Raw genomic sequence first — 20,413 nt, forward strand, 5'->3', positions numbered from 1 at the left:
AATTCACATATAAAATTCATCTTGTATAATTCAGTGGTTTTTAGTATACCGACAAAGTTATACAACCATCTCCACTGATTTCAGAACATTTTAATCACCTCTATAATCAACTCTGTACCTTTTAGCAATCACTTCTCATTGCCCCTTCCATCAGCTCCTGGCAACCACTAATCTACTTTCTTTTTGCCGATTCTGGACAATTCATATAAACGGAATTATACAATATATGGCTTTTTTGACCAGCTTCTTTTATAGAGGATGCTTTTCTTTATTTATTTTAAATGAAAGTGCTTTAATGGAGGATGCTTTTAAAGCTCATTCACGTTGTAGCACGTATCAGTAGTTCATTCCTTTTTATGGTGGAATATTCCACTAGATGCACAGATGACATTTTGTCTATCCATTTATCAGTTGATGGACTTTTGGGTGGTTTCCACCTTTGGGCTATTATAAATAATACTGCTATAAACATTCATGTACAAGCTTTTGTGTGAACCCATGTTTTCAATTTTCTTGGGTATATACCTAAAGTGGAATTGTTGGGTCATATGGTAACTCTGTGTTGCTTTTTGAGAACTGCCAGACTGTTTTCCAAAGCAGCTACTCTACTTTACATTCCCACCAGCAATGTATGAGGGTTCCAGTTTCTCCACATCCTCACCAATACTTGTTGTCGTTCCATCTTTTTGATTACAGCCATCCTACTGGTATGAAGTGGTAACTCGCTATGGCTTTGCTCTGTATTTCCCTAATGACCAATGATGCTGTCTTTAAGTTTTTTAATTTAAACTTCAACCATCACATGTCTACCATGATACTGAGGGGCAGGAATAAGGTAGGGCAGCCAGGTAGTACAAATACTAGTAACTCAATTTTTTAAGAACTGGCTTTACCCAATGCTATAAATAATACAAATCCTTATGCTAAAGGAAATGACAGGTATATGAGAGAAGCAGGAGTAAATATTTCATACAGAACAGCTCAAATGACTCATTTCTACTACTTAGTAAGTAATCACAACCTAGGCAAGATAAAGTTAAAAAAAAATAAATAAATCTATAATAAAGGAAAAAAAAAAGTATATTTCTGATACGGAGGTGCCAAGACACTGGCTATTAACAAAATATAGCAAGCAAGGTCCCCAGAACATACCAAGCAAAAACACATTCTTGGACATTTTTCATGGAAAGAAGCTTAAAGTATTTATGAAAATAAATTTCAAGTTATTTTGGAAGAACACGATCTTTAACAAATAATAGAAAACTCAATGTTACCATATTGCTTATGGCATTCCGTCAATCCAGAGTACACAGGTGAGAGAAAATATATCTTGGACTTCTTGCTTATTTTATCTACTTGTCAGCTTTCAGTGATAACTCATGATCAGCATGCACTGTTCTAGAAGTAAAGCTCTAATTTCTTTGGACAGTAGTAAGTTCTTGAAAGTATCTAAACAAATAGTCTGATCAGTCAAGCTACTGGGTCAACAGCTAATGAGGGCCCTTGAAATATATTCCACTGAAAATTTTGGGAAGTGACAACAGTAGGTTCATCATCTGTCCTACCTTGTAATTATCTGGAAGGCTGAAACTCCGTGGCAATCAACCAGACTCCATGCTAGTACAACTCAGTCTGGACTATGGACTTTCCCTGTGGAGCTAGTGGGGCCAGGAGAAAAGACGATTTGTCACCTTTTCAGAGCTCCCTGAACCGTGTTGTAAACTGCTTTGAGATGAGAAACGACGAGATACCGAAGACCCTGTCAGTTACTACATCTTAGCATCAGTTACTTACAGGAGCCCAAATTTCACTTGTTCCAACTCATGGGAAAGTTACTTTCACTTTCACATTACTGAATTGTGTGCTAAATCTTCATTTCTCTCTTCCTGTTTTACTTTTCCTCAGCACTCCACTTTCCTGCCTTTGAAATGGCCTTTTTGGTCTTTTCTAATACTGTCCAAGTTTCTAGCCTTATCTTTCTCCTCCTTTCTGCAGTTCCATTCGGCTTGTGACCTGCACTTGAAATTCTCAAACTCCTGCTTCCTTCCCTCATATCCAGCTCTTAACCACCTCTTCCCCCTTGTGCTGACAATACTGCAGCCTTCCTTGCACAGGGACTAAGAGAACATTACGTGCATGTGGGCACGTAGTACTTTCTGTTAATAGCTTCTCAATTGTAATCTGGAGCCATACGGACCTATATAAACTTCAAAGAAAGTATCAAAGCTCTGTACTTGAAAGCAAATAAATAGAAAGCTCACAAAGTTGTCATAAAAGATCCAAAGACTTAAAGTGACTTGCCCCTTAAAAAATTACATTGTTAAGTACCTTTCACTCTCAGCTGTCTGCATGGTCTCCAGTTTTGAGTGAGTTCCTCTGTTAAACCCTTTCACCTCTTGTTCTTCCAAAGATTCCAGCAATCGGATGACATCTTTATTCACTCCTCTGCGCTTTGCCAGAACCAAGGGTGTAGCACCTTGATGATTACTAAAAAAGTTCATAAATATAAAGAGATCATCATAACAGTTGGGATTATATTGTTAGTACCCACCTGTGTAGATCTCAGTGACAAAGGCATGGGCCGAATTAACTCAAAGCCCAGAGCAGAACCAATGGTTGAACTGGAACTTGAATTTTGAGTAAACCTATTTTTTTCCCTTGTAGGGAAAGAGGAAAAAGAATATAGAGGCAAAAGAGTAAATACATGAGAATAAATAAAAGAAAAAGAGGACATTTTCTTAGAAATTAACTAGAAAGTTCTAGATTCTGGATTCATTCTTACCTGACATTTACATTTTATGGCAATAGAGCATATTGAAAAAAAGAAAAGTCTAAGAATTAAAAACAAAAGCCCAAAGCAACCAAATAAGCTGCTTTGGTTCACCTACCTATTTAACACTAATAAGAGAAGACAGCCAAGTAACAGTGACTCCCATAGCCAATTCCCACCACATTTGTCCATCACATTTGCTGTCTTTTTCAGATTTAGGGACCAATAAATCAAGGCAACATGTAAGTGTAGTCTAAATGTCAAGCTCAGTTTTAAAGATGGTCTCACACCTTTTCCACTCTAGAGACAAGGTATCACTAAAACAAACACTTCTTCAAACTGTTCAGCATAAAAAGGACTCTGAGCCCCAGAGAGATTATGAAGCTAGCATGGTATATTATATGATAGAAGACAAACAGTTTGGAATCAGGCAGAACTAGGTTCAAATTCCAGCTGTGTGACCTCTTTGTTTAAACCCTTCTTGTCTCAACTACTGCATCTGTAAAACGAAGATAACACTGACCTCAAGAGCTATTCATTCTAAGGATTAAATGAGCTAAGGTAAGTAAAACACAGCGCCTGGTCCATAACAGATATTCAACAAATGTTAGTTCTTTTCTTTTTCCCTTATCTGACAATACACAATTATTGGTAGCAGAACCTCACCACTGTTTTCATAGAAAAACTTGCACCGCTTCAGCATCAATCTAGAAGTCAGCCTCTTGTTTCCTCACTCCCCTAACAAGATTACCTTGTCCTCCATGCCTTGTTGAACTTGTCACTGTAGATGATCAACGAGAAAGCAGAATCAATAGACTCTGAGATTGGACCAATGGCTGACAAACTAATGGGAAGAAATGACCAGATTTCAAAAACCACAGAGGACTTACCAAATATCAATTTTGAGTCCATTGGAAACTAAGAATTGAATAGTATCCACATGGCCACAGAGATGCAGGGCTGTGTTTCCTTGATAATCTGTGGCCAGAAGATCAGCACCAAATTTATGCAACAGTTGGCAGATGTCAACGTTCCCTCTGGCTGCTGCGAGGTGAAGGCCTGTTCTGCCCCTGCTGTCACGAATATTTGGGTCAAAGCCGCTTTCCAAAAGCCGCTTGGAATAGTTAAAGTCTCCATCAATACAGGCTTGTAGCAAGGGCACATTAGTCTGAGACGAATCATTTACAAAAACGTAGGACATTATTCTGATGGAGCGGATGGACTATGCCTGTAATGAAATATGAGGTGAGATTCGGTGAAGCCAAACTAAATGAAGACAATGAAGTCATTTAGAGAAGCACTATTTCTTATCCTTCTTGGCCTCCTGCCTCTAATAAATTACCTCACCAAACAGAAACAACAACAAAGTTATCAATTATGTTTTATTTCTCAATAAAATGTCTTATTTTCTTCATATCCACTTGATCAAAATTGCAATTAAATTACTATAAAGCTCTATTTTGCTTTTCATTAAATAAAAAGATTAAGAGAGATTTTTAAAGGTAAGGAAAATATAATCACTTAGATTTAAGTTTATTGCATTGTCAGAAGACATATATAACATGATCCTTAAACTTCAAACACACACTACTGCTGGTAGAGATTCTTATTTAAAACAAAGTAACTCTCTTTCACATATTTGCCTTTTATCATATTTGATATATTCTACATGGTAAACAGAACTATCTGCTCAAAAGTTAACTAAATCAGCAAGAAAAAATAATGAAATAACTTAATTCATATTCAATAAAGACCTGCTGAATGTTTTGTCTATAGCACAAACTTCAATTTTCAGGGGAAAGAGAAAAGCTAAGAAAAGCAACAAACTGAATTTAAAAATTGGAAATACCATGAAATCAATTCAGACTGTCTTTTTTACAGTATTGATTCTATTCTGTGGTTATCTAAATATCTGATTTTGCCAAACTCCCATTGTCTGAAGACTGAGAGATGAAGAAAAACAGGTCTGTCTGGGAATTCAGAGGCAGGACAAAGGCAGCAATCCCAACTGTGTCCACCCCACAAATTTCATCCATCTGAGGAACCTAGCCTCTCCAGTGCATCCACACCTCTTTCACTGATAACTTCTTGCTCCAGCAGTCTCTTGGACTGTGTGTGTGTGTGTGTGTGTGTGTGTCTGTCTGTCTCCCTGACCTCCTCTTGGTTCATTTAAGGAAAGTTAAAGTCTGACAAAAGAAACCTTACTAAGAAATTGAAGAGAAAATAAACCAAAAGAAGAAAACACAAAGGCAGAGACCAATGTGTTTATAGAGATGACTCCCTCACTCTACAGTCACAAAAGCTGAGTCACAGACAGGGTTGGCTTGTAATTTGTCAAACAAAGTCTTTCTTTCTGGAACACTGATGGAACTGGATGTTAGACCAATCTATTCTTGTATCTGACCTCAAGGGGATTCAGGAAAACATGGCTACGGAGTTTGGTGAGATTCTTGGTCCCCACTCCTTTTAGCCTGGTTTCCCAGCAGAGCCATGGTCCCTCTAGACATGAGCTACTTGCCCCTAGAGCTCTGCTGCCTCCACGGGTTCTCTGTGCAAAGGGGAAACAGTCACACACACTGAGGGCCTGCTCCAAGCTAGGCACCACACCAAGGGTGCCTAATGCATTTTATTTCATCTTCCTAACAACTCTATGGTAAGGGTTATTATACTGAATTTTAGTAAGGAGTCACTGAAAGATTTCAAGCCAAGGAAATGGCATGGTCTTTTAGTCTTTCAGAAAGATTACTCTGTCAGCAACAGGGAGAGGGTAGATTAGAGGGGGTCAAGGCCGGGGACTGGGAGATCAATCAGCAGGTCACTGCACAAATCCAGTCAAGAAATGATGACAGCCAGATCTGAGGCCGTGTCAGAGAAAAGGGAACACAATGGAGACAGATAGAGAAGACAGAATTAGCACAACTTAATGTGATCATTAAGCACAACTTAATGACCCGATGCATAGAACAGGTGAGAAGGAGTTGTTAAGGCTAATTCTAAATATGGGAAAAATCTGCTGAGGATTAAGAATTACAGAGATCAAGATAAAATAGACTTCAGATTATGACACTATATAATGCTTTTTAAAGAAATTAACCCATTGAGAAGAAACTGCTCATTAAAAGAGTCAAGAATTCTCTTTTGAGGGTAGCCTCCCTATTTTCCCCTACAGTATTCCTTGGATTAGATCATTAAAAAGGACAAAGCTATCAGAAGCATTTTTAAAAAACTAAAATACCACATATCAAGTGCTTTTCAAGAGATAACATGTTTTTGTTGAATTCTGTAAGAACAGATAATGAAAAACAAGCTACTTGATATTTTTGTTTCTAACACAGTAAGAATTCTTGTGGTTTGAAGACTTGGGATTCTTTTGAATGTTGGCTCAGTGGGAAAAAAAAAAGCCTTCCTTGTTTATTTTTTAAGTGAGAATAAGTATGGTATATTTTTCTTTGTGTCCTTGAGAAACTAACTTTACCCCCAAATTTAATAAGGCCAATGACAGATAACATTTTTCATCTTGATCACAGAACTGAATCTGCCACAAAGCAAGGCATCGAAGCTTTCACATACTCTGAGGAAGCTGACGGCAGAAAAATACTCATGTAAGCCTGAAGATTGTATCTTTCTTTCAGTAGTCAGCCAGCAGTTTCTCTGAATTCTTAAGAAGGTTCAAGAGAATATCCAGAAATGTGACAGCAAGGATCTACAGTAAATAGAAACTTTAGTTATAACAAGGGTGTGACATGAAGTCTAGCTGTTCTATTAAACACAGACAAGCTGGTGGGGTCTGTGAATATTCTCCAGAAAATCTATGGGTAATGCCTCAATTTGCGAGCTAGTAGTAACGGACAAGTAATAAAGTAGTGAAAAGGGAGAACAGAAGGCCTCCTAAGGAGTGACTCTGTTGCCCACAAATAAGAACGCATGGTCAGAAAGATAAAAGAAAAAGAATCAAATTATGTGCCATCAGCAGAGAACAAACTGGACTCTGAAAATTCATGCTAAGTCCCTGGAATTCAGAATGCACATATTTCACGTGTTAGATCTCAGAGCAGCCCACAAAAGCATTTCTAGAAATAAAATGCTATTTGCATGGGGGGAAAGTAAAAAGAACCAATACTTATATCTAAACCAAACAGGATACATTTAAGAAAAAATATTTCTAATCCATCCTGAATGCTGGTACTTAAATCTCCCCAGGAGATTGATCCTCTGCCCCCTTTGCTTTTCAGCATGAAAGAAAAATTGGCCCAAATCTATCTGCAGACTTTTCCACATGCCAGACCCTGCTTCTCCTGAAATGTGCTGCTGCCTCACCTTCATGCTCTTGCGGGGACCCCCTCAGGTTTCCCCTCTGTACTCAGACATCTCAAGTACCTCGTCTGCCCCACTATACTCTTCTTGTGAGGGACTGTGGAACAAGGGCCACGCACAGGCAGTAGGGACCACAAAAAATCAGTATTAATCCATGAAACTAACAGTTACTATGTGCTCAAAATATGGCAAATACTATGCTAAGTGGTAGGATATAAAGACTAAATCCCGAATTTATAGCTCAGGTTGAGATTCAGATTAAGCTTTTACTGGTCATTCATGCTCAATTTTTATCAAATCCCTTTAAATAAACTTGTATGAGAAATAATTAATGGTATTTTATGAGGCTCCATTTAAATACATAAGTCAGGTTGTATCATAAGGGTTATCAGTGCTAGACTGGAAGATGAGGGCTGACAAATTGTATGTACCAATTTAGACAAACTTCAGATTACTGAGCCACTTAATTTCCTTGCACGAATATTCTGAATTCACCCAAAGTAGAGTACCTTTACTTTCTCATCATGACCACTGGGGGCTGGATCTTCACGACTAAAGCCTACCTCTGATATACGATTTTCAAGGTTAAAATGGTACAGGTGTTAGAATTCTGAAAATAGTAGGGTTCGCATTACGAAAAGGTCAAGCTTTGCTTCTCATTTGGAGACAGAATTATAGATTATATAGTTACCCCTTCAAATGACCTGTTAAATTCATAAGGAAGTTCCTAAACTGATGGTGACCAGAAGGGGAAGGGGTGGGGGATGGATTAAATAGGTGATGGGGATTTAGGAGTGCACTTGTTGTGATGAACACTGAGTGCTGTATGGAAGTGCTGAATTACTATATCGTATGCCCGAAATTAATATTATACTATATGTTACCTAACTGGAATTTAAATAAAAACTTAAAAAAAATTCACAAGAAAGTTTCTTTAAATTCACAAGACAATGCTTCTGCCATTTTCTTCTGATGACAAGCCCGTAAGAAAGTACATTTGATCAAATTACAGATTTATGTGATTTCAAACTTATTACACAAATGCATTAGACCTAATTATACTTGAAACCTCCAAGAAAATGTCTAAGACCCCAATTAGAACTTAATCACTAGAAATCTGTTAATAGCTTCTCAAGAAGTTATGAAAGTGAGTAAAACTTAGAACACATATTAACTATGGTTCAAAGAGTGAAGAGGACTAAAGATTTTTAAATTAAACTTTTTGAGATAATTGTAGATTCACACGAAGTTGAAAGAAATAGTACACAGAGATCCTATGTACTTTTACCCAGTTTCCCCTGAGGTTAATATCTCACAAAACTATAATATCACAACTAGGATACTGACATTGCTAATTAAGATCTAGAACATTTCCATTACCACAGAGCTCTCTCATATTGCCCTTTTACAGCCACACCTACTTCCCTCCCACCCCCACCCCACCTTATCCCCTGGAAACCACTATCCTGTCTTCCATTTCTAGAATTCTGTCATTTCAAGAATGTTATATAAATGGAACCATACAGTATGTAACCTTTTTTTTCACTCAACAGAATTCTCTGAGGATTCATTCAGGTTGTTGTGTATATCAATAGTATCATTTTTTCTACTGCGGAGTAGTGTTCCATGGTATGAATGTACCACAGCTTGGTTAGCCATTCACCTTTTGAAGGACATGTGGTTGTCTGCAGTTTGGGGGTGTTATGTTAAAGCTTCTAAAACATTCAGGTACATATTTTTATGTGAACGAACGTCTTCATTTCTCTAGGACAAATGTCCAGAAGTGCAATTGCTGGTATGGATGCTTAAAGGTTTGGACTGAAGGACAGTTGACGGGGTGCATGGGTGGCTCAGTCGGTTAAGTGTCTGCCTTCAGCTCAGGTCCTCATCCCAGGGTCTTGGGTTTGAGCCCTGCATCCAGCTCCCTACTCAGCAGGGAGTCCACTTGTCCCTCTGCCCTTCCCCCTACCTGTGCTCTCTCATGCTCTCTCTCTCAAATAAAAATCTTAAATAAAAAAAAAAAGGAGAGAGAGTCAAGTCTGAAGGTGCCTACTGTCCCCATGCAAAAAAAGAAAAGGGAAAGGAAAGGAAAGAAAAAAGAAAGTAAGGTCTTCTTTGGGATCATCTGTCTGGATGGCTCAGGCAACCAGGACAGTAAGAGGTTATTTATGGAAGAGTTTGTTGAGTAAGCATTAATAAGGGCCCTAGTATTTACCAAAGGTAGTGTGTAGTAAGAACCATTCCACAAGTAGAGTTAGAAACATTAATGTGTGATTATTAACACTGAACTGGTATCCTTCAAGATTCACAGAGGGCTGAGTCTGTTCCCCTGTAAATGAACATAAAAGCTAAGCATAGTGAAGTCTGCTTTTCAAGGTAGGAAGAGCAGGAGACAGAGAGATAAGATATGGTCTGACTTCCTGAGGGACTACTTTCAGGAGTGTACAATACTCCAGAAACGCAGTTTTTCTAGTGTCAGAAGACACTAGAAAGAGCTTGGCTACCTCACCCAGAATGTATCTGGAGCTAGACTGCTGGGGTTTGAACACCGGTTCAGCTACTTACTAGCTGTGTGACTTAAGTACTCAAAAATTAATAGTTACTACCTTCCTGAGGATGGGCACAGCTCTGGGGAGACAGTTCTTTATGTACTGAAGATAGCCTGCGTGGAACATGGAGCACTGATCCCCTGCTAACAGAGCAGCATCTAGCAATGGGGTGACCTCTAGTGGAGAGTAAAGAAGTCCAAGAAAGGAAAAGAGAACTGGTTCCCGGCAGAGGAAAACCCACAAGAACAGTCAATTGTGGGAACAGCCCCAGAAAATCCTCTCCTTGTTCACCATGTTCCTAAGGGACAGTGTCCATGAGGGACGGTGACTACTTCAGAGGCCAATTCCATGGGACTGTTAAAAGGAGAACTCTGGGAGGTCACGTCTTGGAGGGCTGGCACAGCCTAAAAGACTTTATGAGGATGGAGCCACTCATACTTTAGGATGAAGCAGTTTCCTAGATATCAGTAACAAGAGCTCCTAATACCACACAGCGCTTGTCTCAGGCCAAATGACAAAACAGTAAGGAGGTTTTAGTGGAAGCATGTGAGTCACTGACCTGATGGGAAGTTCTAGTTAATATTCTTTTTCTTTTAAATTTTTCTTTTATGTTAATATTGGGTCATATCTACATAACTTTAAGATAGTATTCTTGATGGTTAAGAACTAATGGAGAAAACCTGTCATATTTTAATATATACTCATTAAACCTAACTTTAAATTGGTCTTCTATATCTAATATCACCAACCATAATGTATTCATTTACTTTTCATTTTGAAAAGCCACTGGGAAAGGCAAGACTAAGTGCCATATTCTTGGTTCAAATGGAATGACACTATGCCTACAAGCAACTTCAGAGATCAAAGCACCAGACACTTCAGCAAAATGCAAGGGAAAAATGGCATACCTGGAGAGACACATTATCATAGGGGACTGCCTACATTTTCTAATGTCATAGAAAAGTACTAAAACTTAGAGCCTATACAGTAAATGGAAACCCAAATCTGGATTCTCTATACCTCATGTGGTTATTCTTAACCTTTTAAAAGGATACAGTTGTTTTAAAAATATAAAAATAACCTCAAAGAACCATAAAATAAGAACTTCCAATGAAGTCATTAAATCCTAACTGCTAGCACTTTAGAATTACTGTTCTTAAAATCCAAGCGCTGTACAGATCCAGATATTAGGCAAGGGGAAAAAGCCACATCTAAAAGAAATCTAGCTCTGCAGAAGTAAAAATTTTAACAATTCCTTCTCAAAACGTTAATATATTTTTTCAGCCTGCTTATCTTCAATAGCTGTATTTCTCTAATAGAGTGGTCTTAATAATTTCCAAGGCTCAGAGAGGTTAACGAGTCTAAGGCCACACTGCTGTTAAGAGTGGGCTTCAAATTTAGTCTACAAAATTTCTAATATGCCATGCCACCTCTACATAGTTATCAAGATAACCAGTAGGAAATGGCTCATACAAAGCTCGGTTCCATATTCACAACTGTTTGCAAAAATTCCTGCCAGACCTTGGCTCTAAAATGCAAGAAATGGGTCTGAGATGTCTGTGTATCCTTGCAGATTACATAGTGCCTGGCACATTTTTTTTGAAATCTAGACATAGGAGAATCCAAATAATTCTTTGTGGATTATACACTCAATTAAGCTCATCTTAACAAGATTCCACTTTTTTAAGATTTTATTTATTTGAGAAAGAGAGAGAGAGAGAAAGAGAGATTGAACATGAGCAGGTTGAGGGGCAGAGGGAGAAGCAGACTCCCCACTGAGCAGGGAGCCCGATGCAGGGCTCGATCCTGGGACTCCGGGATCATGACCTGAACCGAAGGCAGATGCTTAACTGTCTGAGCCACCCAGGCACCCCCATCTTAACTGGATTTTAAGGTAACATTTTTTATGACCAATTTTATAATTTATTGTAAATTTATTAAGAAAATAAATATGAACTAAGAGAAGAAAATACAAGTTACCCATAATCCTACCAACTAGAAATAACTATTATTACTACTTTGGTGCTATGGTCCTCCAGCCTTTTTTTTCTATATGAATATATATTTAATTCATACTATAAATACAAATGTTAAACTTTTTTACTTACTATATCATGAACATCCTTCCACATTACCAGTCTTCCAAAAACAATTTTTAATGGTTGTATTCTATAAGACTCTATAATTTTCCATAATTTTCTTATTAAATTCCTTAGCACTTTAAAAAAATTTGCTTTGCATTTTTCCTCTTACCCGAATTTAAATTCATTGACATTTTAAGCCAATCAAAACATAGTCTAAGAGGGGCACTGGGTGGCTCAGTTGGTTAAGTGACCACTCTTGGTTTCGGCTCAGGTCATGATCTCAGGGTCCTGGGATCAAGCCCTGTGTGGGGCTCCCCGCTCAGAGGGGACTCTGCTTGTTGACCCCTCTCTCTGCCCCTCCCCCTGCTCACTCTCTCTAAAATAAGTAAATCTTAAAAAAAAAAAAGCATAGTCTAAGAGACTTGTAAAACAGTATTTTTGGTCAAAATCTGACTATCAATAGATTCTCAGGCAATGTATTTAAAAGATGTGACACAGATGGATCCACCTATAATGTGGAATTATTTTTTTTTTCTTTTTTAAAGATTTATTTATTTATTTGAGAGAGAGAGCGAATGGGGGGCAGGGGAGGGACAGAGGGAGTGGGAGAGAAATCTCAAGCAGACTCCCTGCTGACACTGGAGCCCCACTTGGGGCTCAATCCCACAACCCTGAGATCATGACCTGAGCCAAAATCAAGAGTCGGACGGATGCTCAACCAACGGAGTCACCCAGATGGCCCTAGTCTTATTTCTTTATGGACAATAGTTTTACTTTGACAGCAATCTTGATGCAACGCTTGCTTTGCTCACAATAAAACGTCAAATGTACAGTTCATCTTAAACTACAGTTCACTTTAATTTGAATCCCTTTTAGAATTCTTACTTATTGATTTTTTGGAAGATTGTCTTAAAAGGGCTGGGGAAATAAATTCTCATAGATCGTATGGCTAGAATCTCAATTCTTACCCTTTGAGGTATCTGTCCAAAATAAAGGCAAAATATGTGGATATTTGTTTTGAGTTCTTAAAAAAGAAAAAAGGTAGCCGCCTTTTTGAAAGCATGGAAGTAAATTTAAAAAAAGAATTGAGAATATTATCCTTTCAGGATATTCCAGCATCATGAAGAACATGTAAAGGAGGAAGTTTATAAGTAGAACCTTCTGAATTTTACTTCCAAGTCTCAAAAATAATTAACAGAAGTTCAAAAAGTAATTTTTAGATATATCTGGATCTACTACAGATACATTTTTACTTTACATTTCATTTTGTGGTATTTCCAAGTCTAACTTGATTTGTTTAAAATTCTCAATGTTGTGATTTCTTCAATGCCAAGCTACCAATTACTTCATAATTAAAACTTTATTAAAGCAATAAAGGTGAGGTTAATTTGAAATGTGTGAATTACAGAATGCTACTAAAGGCCAGTTCATTATGTTTAAGTTCATATAATAACTGAAAGTAGGCTAATCAGGCATTACGTAGTTCTTAGGAAAGAAAGCTTAATGAAAAAAAAACAAGGATTTGTTTATATGTCTGCTATTACTCTGCAACTACTTAGCAACATGATACATAATATTTAACATCTATTAAGTTATTATATTCCAGGCACTATTTAAGTGTATTTCCTGGAATGACTGATTTAATCCTCAGATAAACCTTATATATAAGGTATTATCAATTATCCTCATTTTATGGGCAAAAAAAATGGCAGTAAGTTTGCTTTCATAAGATTCTTTTTCATATAATGAATTAGTTTAGGAAATTTTTCATCAAAGATTACATAAAGGGAAACAGTCTAGCCCACACACTCTGAATTAACTCCTTATAATCATTTCATTCAAAGTAAATTTTTCGAACTGCAGAGAAACAATAAATACCTGGAAATGTTTCTTACTTTGCAGGAAACACCGGTCACTTGTTTACAGGAAACATTCAGTCATATATTCTGAATTAACTCTGCAATCTTCTCAAAGTAATCTTTTCTAAGTGTGAGAAAACAACATCAAAATATTTGGAAATATATTCTATTTTATAGGAAGTGACTAAATCCCTGGAGTCATTATCCTCATGTATTTCTTACTCATTGGGATAGTGAGAAAACACTTGTCTAAATTTTTCTTTCTCCATCAGAAAACAAACAAACAAGGATTTCTGATATATATTTCTTCCAATGTTTGTGTTACTTGTATCTTTGCATTATTTTAACAGTTCAATTCAACTTTTGGAAAAATATTGGCTTAAAATAAAAATTAATTGTTCACAAATGGAGTACTGATACCGTGGATATTTTATTTTATTCTAATACCTTTCAATATTTTCCAAGATCTTTATTGTGTAATTTCAGCCTGTTTAAAATTCTTAGCAAGGGACTTGCCCCCATAGGAGGTCTTCAGTTTATAATTTGTAATTATATAATAAAGATAGTAAATAAGCACTGGAAGGTCAAGCTGAAGTCTTTCATGCATGTGTATTATTTATTTATTTTTTTTTTAAAGATTTTATTTATTTATTTGACAGAGAGAGACACAGCGAGAGAGGGAACACAAGCAGGGGGAGTGGGAGAGGGAGAAGCAGGCCTCCTGCGGAGCAGGGAGCCCGATCCGGGGCTCGATCCCAAGACCCTGAGATCGTGACCTGAGCCGAAGGCAGATGCTCAACGACTGAGCCACCCAGGCGCCCGCATATGTATTATTTTTGTAATAAAGTGATTTTTAAAAAAAAAATCAGGTTTTTCCTGCAACAGCAGCACTTTATTTATGAACTAATGGTGCCACCTTGTGGCCTACCTGGGCTTCAAGTGCAACTTCAGCATCCAGGACAAGAATACAGCAAGAGGAGGGAGCACCTTAGAAGTTTTTGTTTCGTTTTTTTCTTTTGTTTTGTTTTTGTTCTTAAAGTTTACTTACTTACTTACTTATTTTAGTAATCTCTACACCCAGTGTGGGGCTCGAACTCACGATCCTGATATCAAGAGACCAATGCTCTACTGAATGAACTAGCCAGGCTCTCCTCTTTGTTTTATTTCAGTTACTTACCATTATCATTCTCAATAATTCTTAATTAGTGAAAATGCAGAGTTGAGCTGAAGCTCAATTTTCCTTAAAAAAAGTTTATCTAGGGCGCCTGGGTGGCTCAGTTGGTTAAGCGACTGCCTTCGGCTCAGGTCATGATCCTGGAGTCCCAGGATCGAGTCCCGCATCGGGCTCCCTGCTCGGCAGGGAGCCTGCTTCTCCCTCTAACCCTCCCCCCTCTCATGTACTCTCTCTCTCATTCTCACTCTCTCAAATAAATAAATAAATCTTTAAAAAAAAAGTTTATCTAACATAATGTTGTATGTCGATTATACCTCAATTAAAAAATTAACCAAGCAAATTAATAGCATAAATAATGATTCCAGGACTATTCGGAGATCTAAATCTCGTTAAACCCACCTTAGCAGACTTCATTTACACAAAATTAAAGTGCTAAAAAAATGACATTCCTGGGGAGCCTGGGTGGCTCAGTGAAGCATCTGACTCTTGATTTCGGCTCAGGTCATGATTTCAGGGTTGTGAAAAATCAAGATTCTCTCTCTCCCTCTGCCCCTCCCCCCTCTAAAAAAATGACATTCCTACTATTCATTTATTTGGTGTTATTTAAAAATACAGGAACTACAACTTTTGTAAATTACTCATTTTCTAAATAGTTCACAAAATGTAAACCAGATTCACCTCAAACAGTTTGAAGGCAAAAGACTGTTCTTAGGAGAAACTTGAATACTTTCCATAGTTTTTATGGCCAGGAAGGCCATTTTGGATTATCCAACCCAATTTCCTTATTTTACATATAAAGATACTGAGAATCAGAAAAGCTATAACTTGGGTGCCTGGGTGGCTCAGTGGGTTAGGCGACTGCCTTCGGCTCAGGTCATGATCCTGGAGTCCCGGGATCGAGTCCGGCATCGGGCTCCCTGCTTGGCAGGGAGTCTGCTTCTCCCTCTGACCCTCCCCCCTCTCATGCTCTCTCTCTCTCATTCTCTCTCTCAAGTAAATAAATAAAATCTTAAAAAAAAAAAAAAGAAAGAAAAGCTATAACTTAACATGCTACTTTACAAGCAAACTACCCCTTACCCTCAAGATTCTAGCTCCATTCATGCATGATTCACGGTGGAAATATAAGGTACATTATCTTCAACGTAACAGTTCGTCACAATTCTCTTGTAATCTGTCCCCATCTAATGCTTTAAATTGTGCACCAGATGGATGCTAGAACGTACAGCATCCTTCACACAAAACATCCATTCTAGTGACACAGGATGGACAAGGGCCCTCCCTAGGCTATACAAGCCCACAGAGGATCTAGTAGACTTCTTGGAGGTGTGCTCTGATTGCATGTGAAGCTATGTGAATCACTGTGGTCTAGAGCTCCATACTGCTTACAGTGATGTCCTATGTAGACCCTTAAAATTCAAGAACTCCTGACACATCATTATTAGACCCACATCCTACCTCACTTATTCCAACCTCCAGGTAAATAAGGATATACGATGAAAAAAATGACTGAAGAGAGGACTAAGGAACCAACTTAACCAAACAGCCTCTAAAAATGGCATGGTTATGTATAGCCACAAAAGGACCACCATTTGGGGTGTGAGACATTTCCTCTTTTTCCTTAATTCCCTAAGAATTAAGGATAAGACCTTTGGTAGGAAGGGAGTAAAAGATGAAGAGTAGACGTCTGAGACTTTAAGGGAACCTTTTGTTTCTTTGCCTGTGGCCCCCCACTTTGGACTAGGGGCAACCTATTTTGGGGAGGCATCTTCTGATACCCAGAGAAAAGAAAATAGAGAATGACATACAAATGACTCTAGGTTCAAGAAAAGAGAAATAGGGATTCTTTTTCCCCTAAATTTTTTAGCCCATTTTAGGAGGATTAAAAATAAGAATTACAGGGAGAAGTTGTATTTTTTGGCTAGCGCTTTCCTCATGCTGCCACTTAGGAACCTAAAATGTGGGGCACAAGGTGGGAAATGCCAATATTCTAAGGCAGAGCTGAATTGGCAGTCTTGATAGCTTTGTCACTGTAACAGTAACTCCGAGTAAAAAGGACAATGAATTATAGCAATCTTCTTTCCGACTGAGACCTGGCCCCCACAAAACCTCTCCTGTTAAAATGGCAGATCTGTGAGTTGGCTCAGTTTACGTCTATGTACTCAGAGTTCTAGGGAATCTTTCAGAAACGGGAGTAGGGCTGGCAAATCCCTGTCTCAGTTTCCCATGGAACTATTTTTACAGACTGCCCAGAGACCTCCCAGGTCATTGGGACCAACATGAGAAAAAGTGGTTAGTGACTAAGGATCTCTAGTTTTCAGCTACATGGCTCTTCACATAATTCCCTTGGTATGTCCCAAGATGTAAATACTTAGTTTTAAAAATACCTCTAAACCCCGCAATATATCATCAAAAATACTTAAAACAGCACTAAATATTAGCACACCACAATGCTGAAAACCAGTACTGTAGTTACTAATGCTAGGCACTTTACATTTAAAATTTAAATAGCCACAATACTGGATAATGTAACTCTAATATACAACAAATTTCTGTCTACGTATGTCTGTTTCTGACTCTCTGCTCTGTTCTAATAGTCTGTGGGATATATATGTACCAATATCACAATATCTTTCTGTCAAATAAATAAAATCTTTAAAAAAAAATTATTTGCAATCTTTTTTTTTTAAGATTTTTATTTATTTATTTGACAGAGAGAAAGACAGCGAGAGAGGGAACACAAGCAGGGGGAGCGGGAGAGGGAGAAGCAGGCTTCCCACTGAGCAGGGAGCCTGATGCAGGGCTCGATCCCAGGGCCCTGGGATCATGACCTGAGCTGAAGGCAGACGCTTAACGACTGAGCCACCCAGATGCCCCTATTTGCAATCTTCTATCCCATCTGAGTGTCAGGATTATTTTGACATGGAAATTTTGTTTACTATACCAAGTCATACCCTTGAAGATGAACTATCTGGATATTCTTTGCTATCTTTTAATACATTTTTATAATTTTCCCCATGAAGGTCTTATACATCTTTTATACATTTTTTAAAAACTTATTGTTTTTATTTCTGCTGTGATTGAGGTCTTTTTTTACTACAGTTTTAATTTGGTTATTACCAGTACAAAGAATGAAACTGATGCATATGTGCTGACTCACATCAGCAATCCTGCTGAATTCTTACTAACTCTATTAATATATCTGTAGGTTCTCTTGAATTTTCTATGTATTACCATATTACTTACATAAGTACAGTGTGTTAGTTTAAAAACATGCCTGCAAATTCTTCACTACATCTTTCTTCAAGAGCTTGAGTTAAAATACCCTCCCCCTGAGTATGGGCTTACTAATTCACTACTAACAGATAGGATATGGTAGAAGTGGCTTGTAAGACAGGTCATAAATTAGACAATGCGGCCTCCTCCTTACTCTCTCACGGATTACTCACTCTGAAACAAGCCAGCTGCCATGTCATGAGGGCACCCAAGCAGTACTATAGAGGTTCCTGTGATGAAGCATTGCTAGTAGACAGCCAGGAACCTAAGCTTTTTGCTAATAGTCTTGGGAGTGAGCCACCTTGGGAAAGATCCTCCAGACCCAGCCAGCCAAGCCTTCACATGGCTAGCCCTGGCTGAAATCTTGACTGAAATACTCTGAGCCTGAACCATTCAGCTAAGCCACTTTCAAATTCCTGACCCACAGACATTATTATTTTAAACTTTTCCAATTTATTGGCATAAGTTATTCATTACATACGCTCATGACTAAAAAACAAATCTCTATTATATCTGCATTGTTTCCGATGCTGTTTATTTGTGCTTTTTCTTGTTTTGTTTTTCTTTCCTAGATTATTGGGAGAAGTCTGTATATTTAGTTTTTTAAAGAACCAGTTCTGTGGTGCCTGGGTAGCTCAGTTGGTTAAGCGGCCAACTCTTGATTTCAGCTCAGGTCATGATCTCAGTCCTGGCATTGAGCCCAGCATCCCCATCCATTTCCAAGTTCAGTGGGGAGTCTGCTTGAGGGTTCTTTTTGCACACAACCAGCACTCTATTTGTTGAATGAAGAATGTACATTTAAACTGGTCTTAAAAAGATGGAGTTGGGGAGGGGGGTAAGGTGTGCCAGATCCTTAGGAGAATGAAGAGAGCAGTATCAGGGAAATTAAGCTAAGGAAAACTGCTTGAAGCCTAACGGCAAAGGGGCCTTGAATCAAAGAATCCGTATCTGGTTGCAGTGTAGATGGTGATTGGGAGTTTGGTAGGATGACATCTGGAAGGTAATAAAGACAAGAAGGGCACTGGGGGACCTGGCTGGCTCAGTCGAAGAGCATGCGACTCGATCTGAGGGTTGGGTTTGAGCCCCATGTTGAATGTACAGATTACTAAAAAAAATTAACTTAAAAAAAAAAGACAGGAAGGTCAAGTTACTGTGCCAATACAGTATCTCTCCTTCTCCCTTTGCCCCTCTCCCTGCATGGGTGTGCTTGCTCTCTCTCAAATAAATAATCTTAAAAAAAAAAAAAAAAAAACCAGTTCTGCTGTTTTACTGCTTCTGGTTTCTCTTCATTTCTTCTACTTTAAGTTTTATATGTGGTTTCTTTTTTTTACCTTCTTGATTTGTATCCTTAACTCACTCTTAATCTTACCTTTTAACAAATTTATTTAAATCTAAAAAAAAGAAAAAAATCTATAAATTTACATTGAAGTGTCAACTGGACTCCACTGGTTTTCACACGCAGTATTTCACATTGTTGTTTAATTATATAATTTCTGTGATGTCCCCTTTTAAACCTATTAATTATATTTTTAATACCCACGTAAGGGATTTGAAAACCTTTTTGTTAATTTCTAATTTATTTGCACTGTGGCAAAAGAAAATGGTCTTTGGGGCAAGAATTTATTAAAATTTACAGACTTTCTTTTGGTTAATGTGCCATGCGTATCTCAAAAGAATGTATGAAGCATTAGTTGAAGATAGAATTCTACTCTCTATATACATAATTTGATCAATCTTGTTAATTTTGTTGTGGAAATATTCTATATTTTTCCAGTTTTTTGCGATATGATATATTGGTTTCTGAAAGTAATGTTAACAGTTTTAATGTTTGATTGTGAATGTATGGATTCTTTCTGTAATCCCATCTAATTTGGGGTTACATTTTGAGACTATGTTTAGGTACACGGATCTTCCCGGAAGACTGTTTCTTTTATTAGTGTGCTTCTTTATTCCTATTAATGTTTCTTGCCTCAACATTTGACATTAATGATATTAACATTATTATATTACCTTTCTATGGTTATAACTTTGGGGGGTATTTTCCTATTTCAACCTTTATGTATAGTTTTGTTTTAGGTGTATGTCTGCTAAATAGGAAACTAGATGGCTTTTTAACAGTTCTGAAGATTTTTTTCCCATAGATGAATTTAATCAACTTATATTTTCTATGATTTCTAACCTATTTGGACTGATTTCCACCTATTTTGTGTGTTTTCTGTTTATCATCTATTTTGTGTTTTCTGTTTATCATGTTTTTCTTCTTTGTGTGTGTCTTCTGTTGATCATCTTTTTTTGTTTTCTGTTTATCTTTTTCCTCTATTTTTTCTTTCGACTAGTTATTTAAAAATGTTGACATACATGCTAATGTTTCTTAAAGTCTAAAATTATCT

The 20,413-nt window shown here is 37.6% G+C and overlaps 1 protein-coding gene across 1 annotated transcript in view; it reads right to left on the bottom strand.

Moving 5' to 3' along the window:
• ANKRD46 (ankyrin repeat domain 46) overlaps positions 1-20,413 on the bottom strand; it is a 35,880-nt gene that overhangs the window by 3,893 nt on the left and 11,574 nt on the right. Inside the window, exons 2-3 of the mRNA XM_021688268.2 lie at positions 3,661-3,998; positions 2,329-2,487 (exon numbers count right to left, since the gene is read on the bottom strand). Of these exons, the coding sequence (XP_021543943.1) occupies positions 2,329-2,487; positions 3,661-3,971 (470 nt within the window). The 5' untranslated portion in view covers positions 3,972-3,998. The remainder of the gene's footprint in view (positions 1-2,328; positions 2,488-3,660; positions 3,999-20,413) is intronic.

The sequence above is a fragment of the Neomonachus schauinslandi genome, chromosome 4, assembly GCF_002201575.2.
Source record: "Neomonachus schauinslandi chromosome 4, ASM220157v2, whole genome shotgun sequence".
Taxonomy (NCBI): Eukaryota; Metazoa; Chordata; class Mammalia; order Carnivora; family Phocidae; genus Neomonachus; species Neomonachus schauinslandi.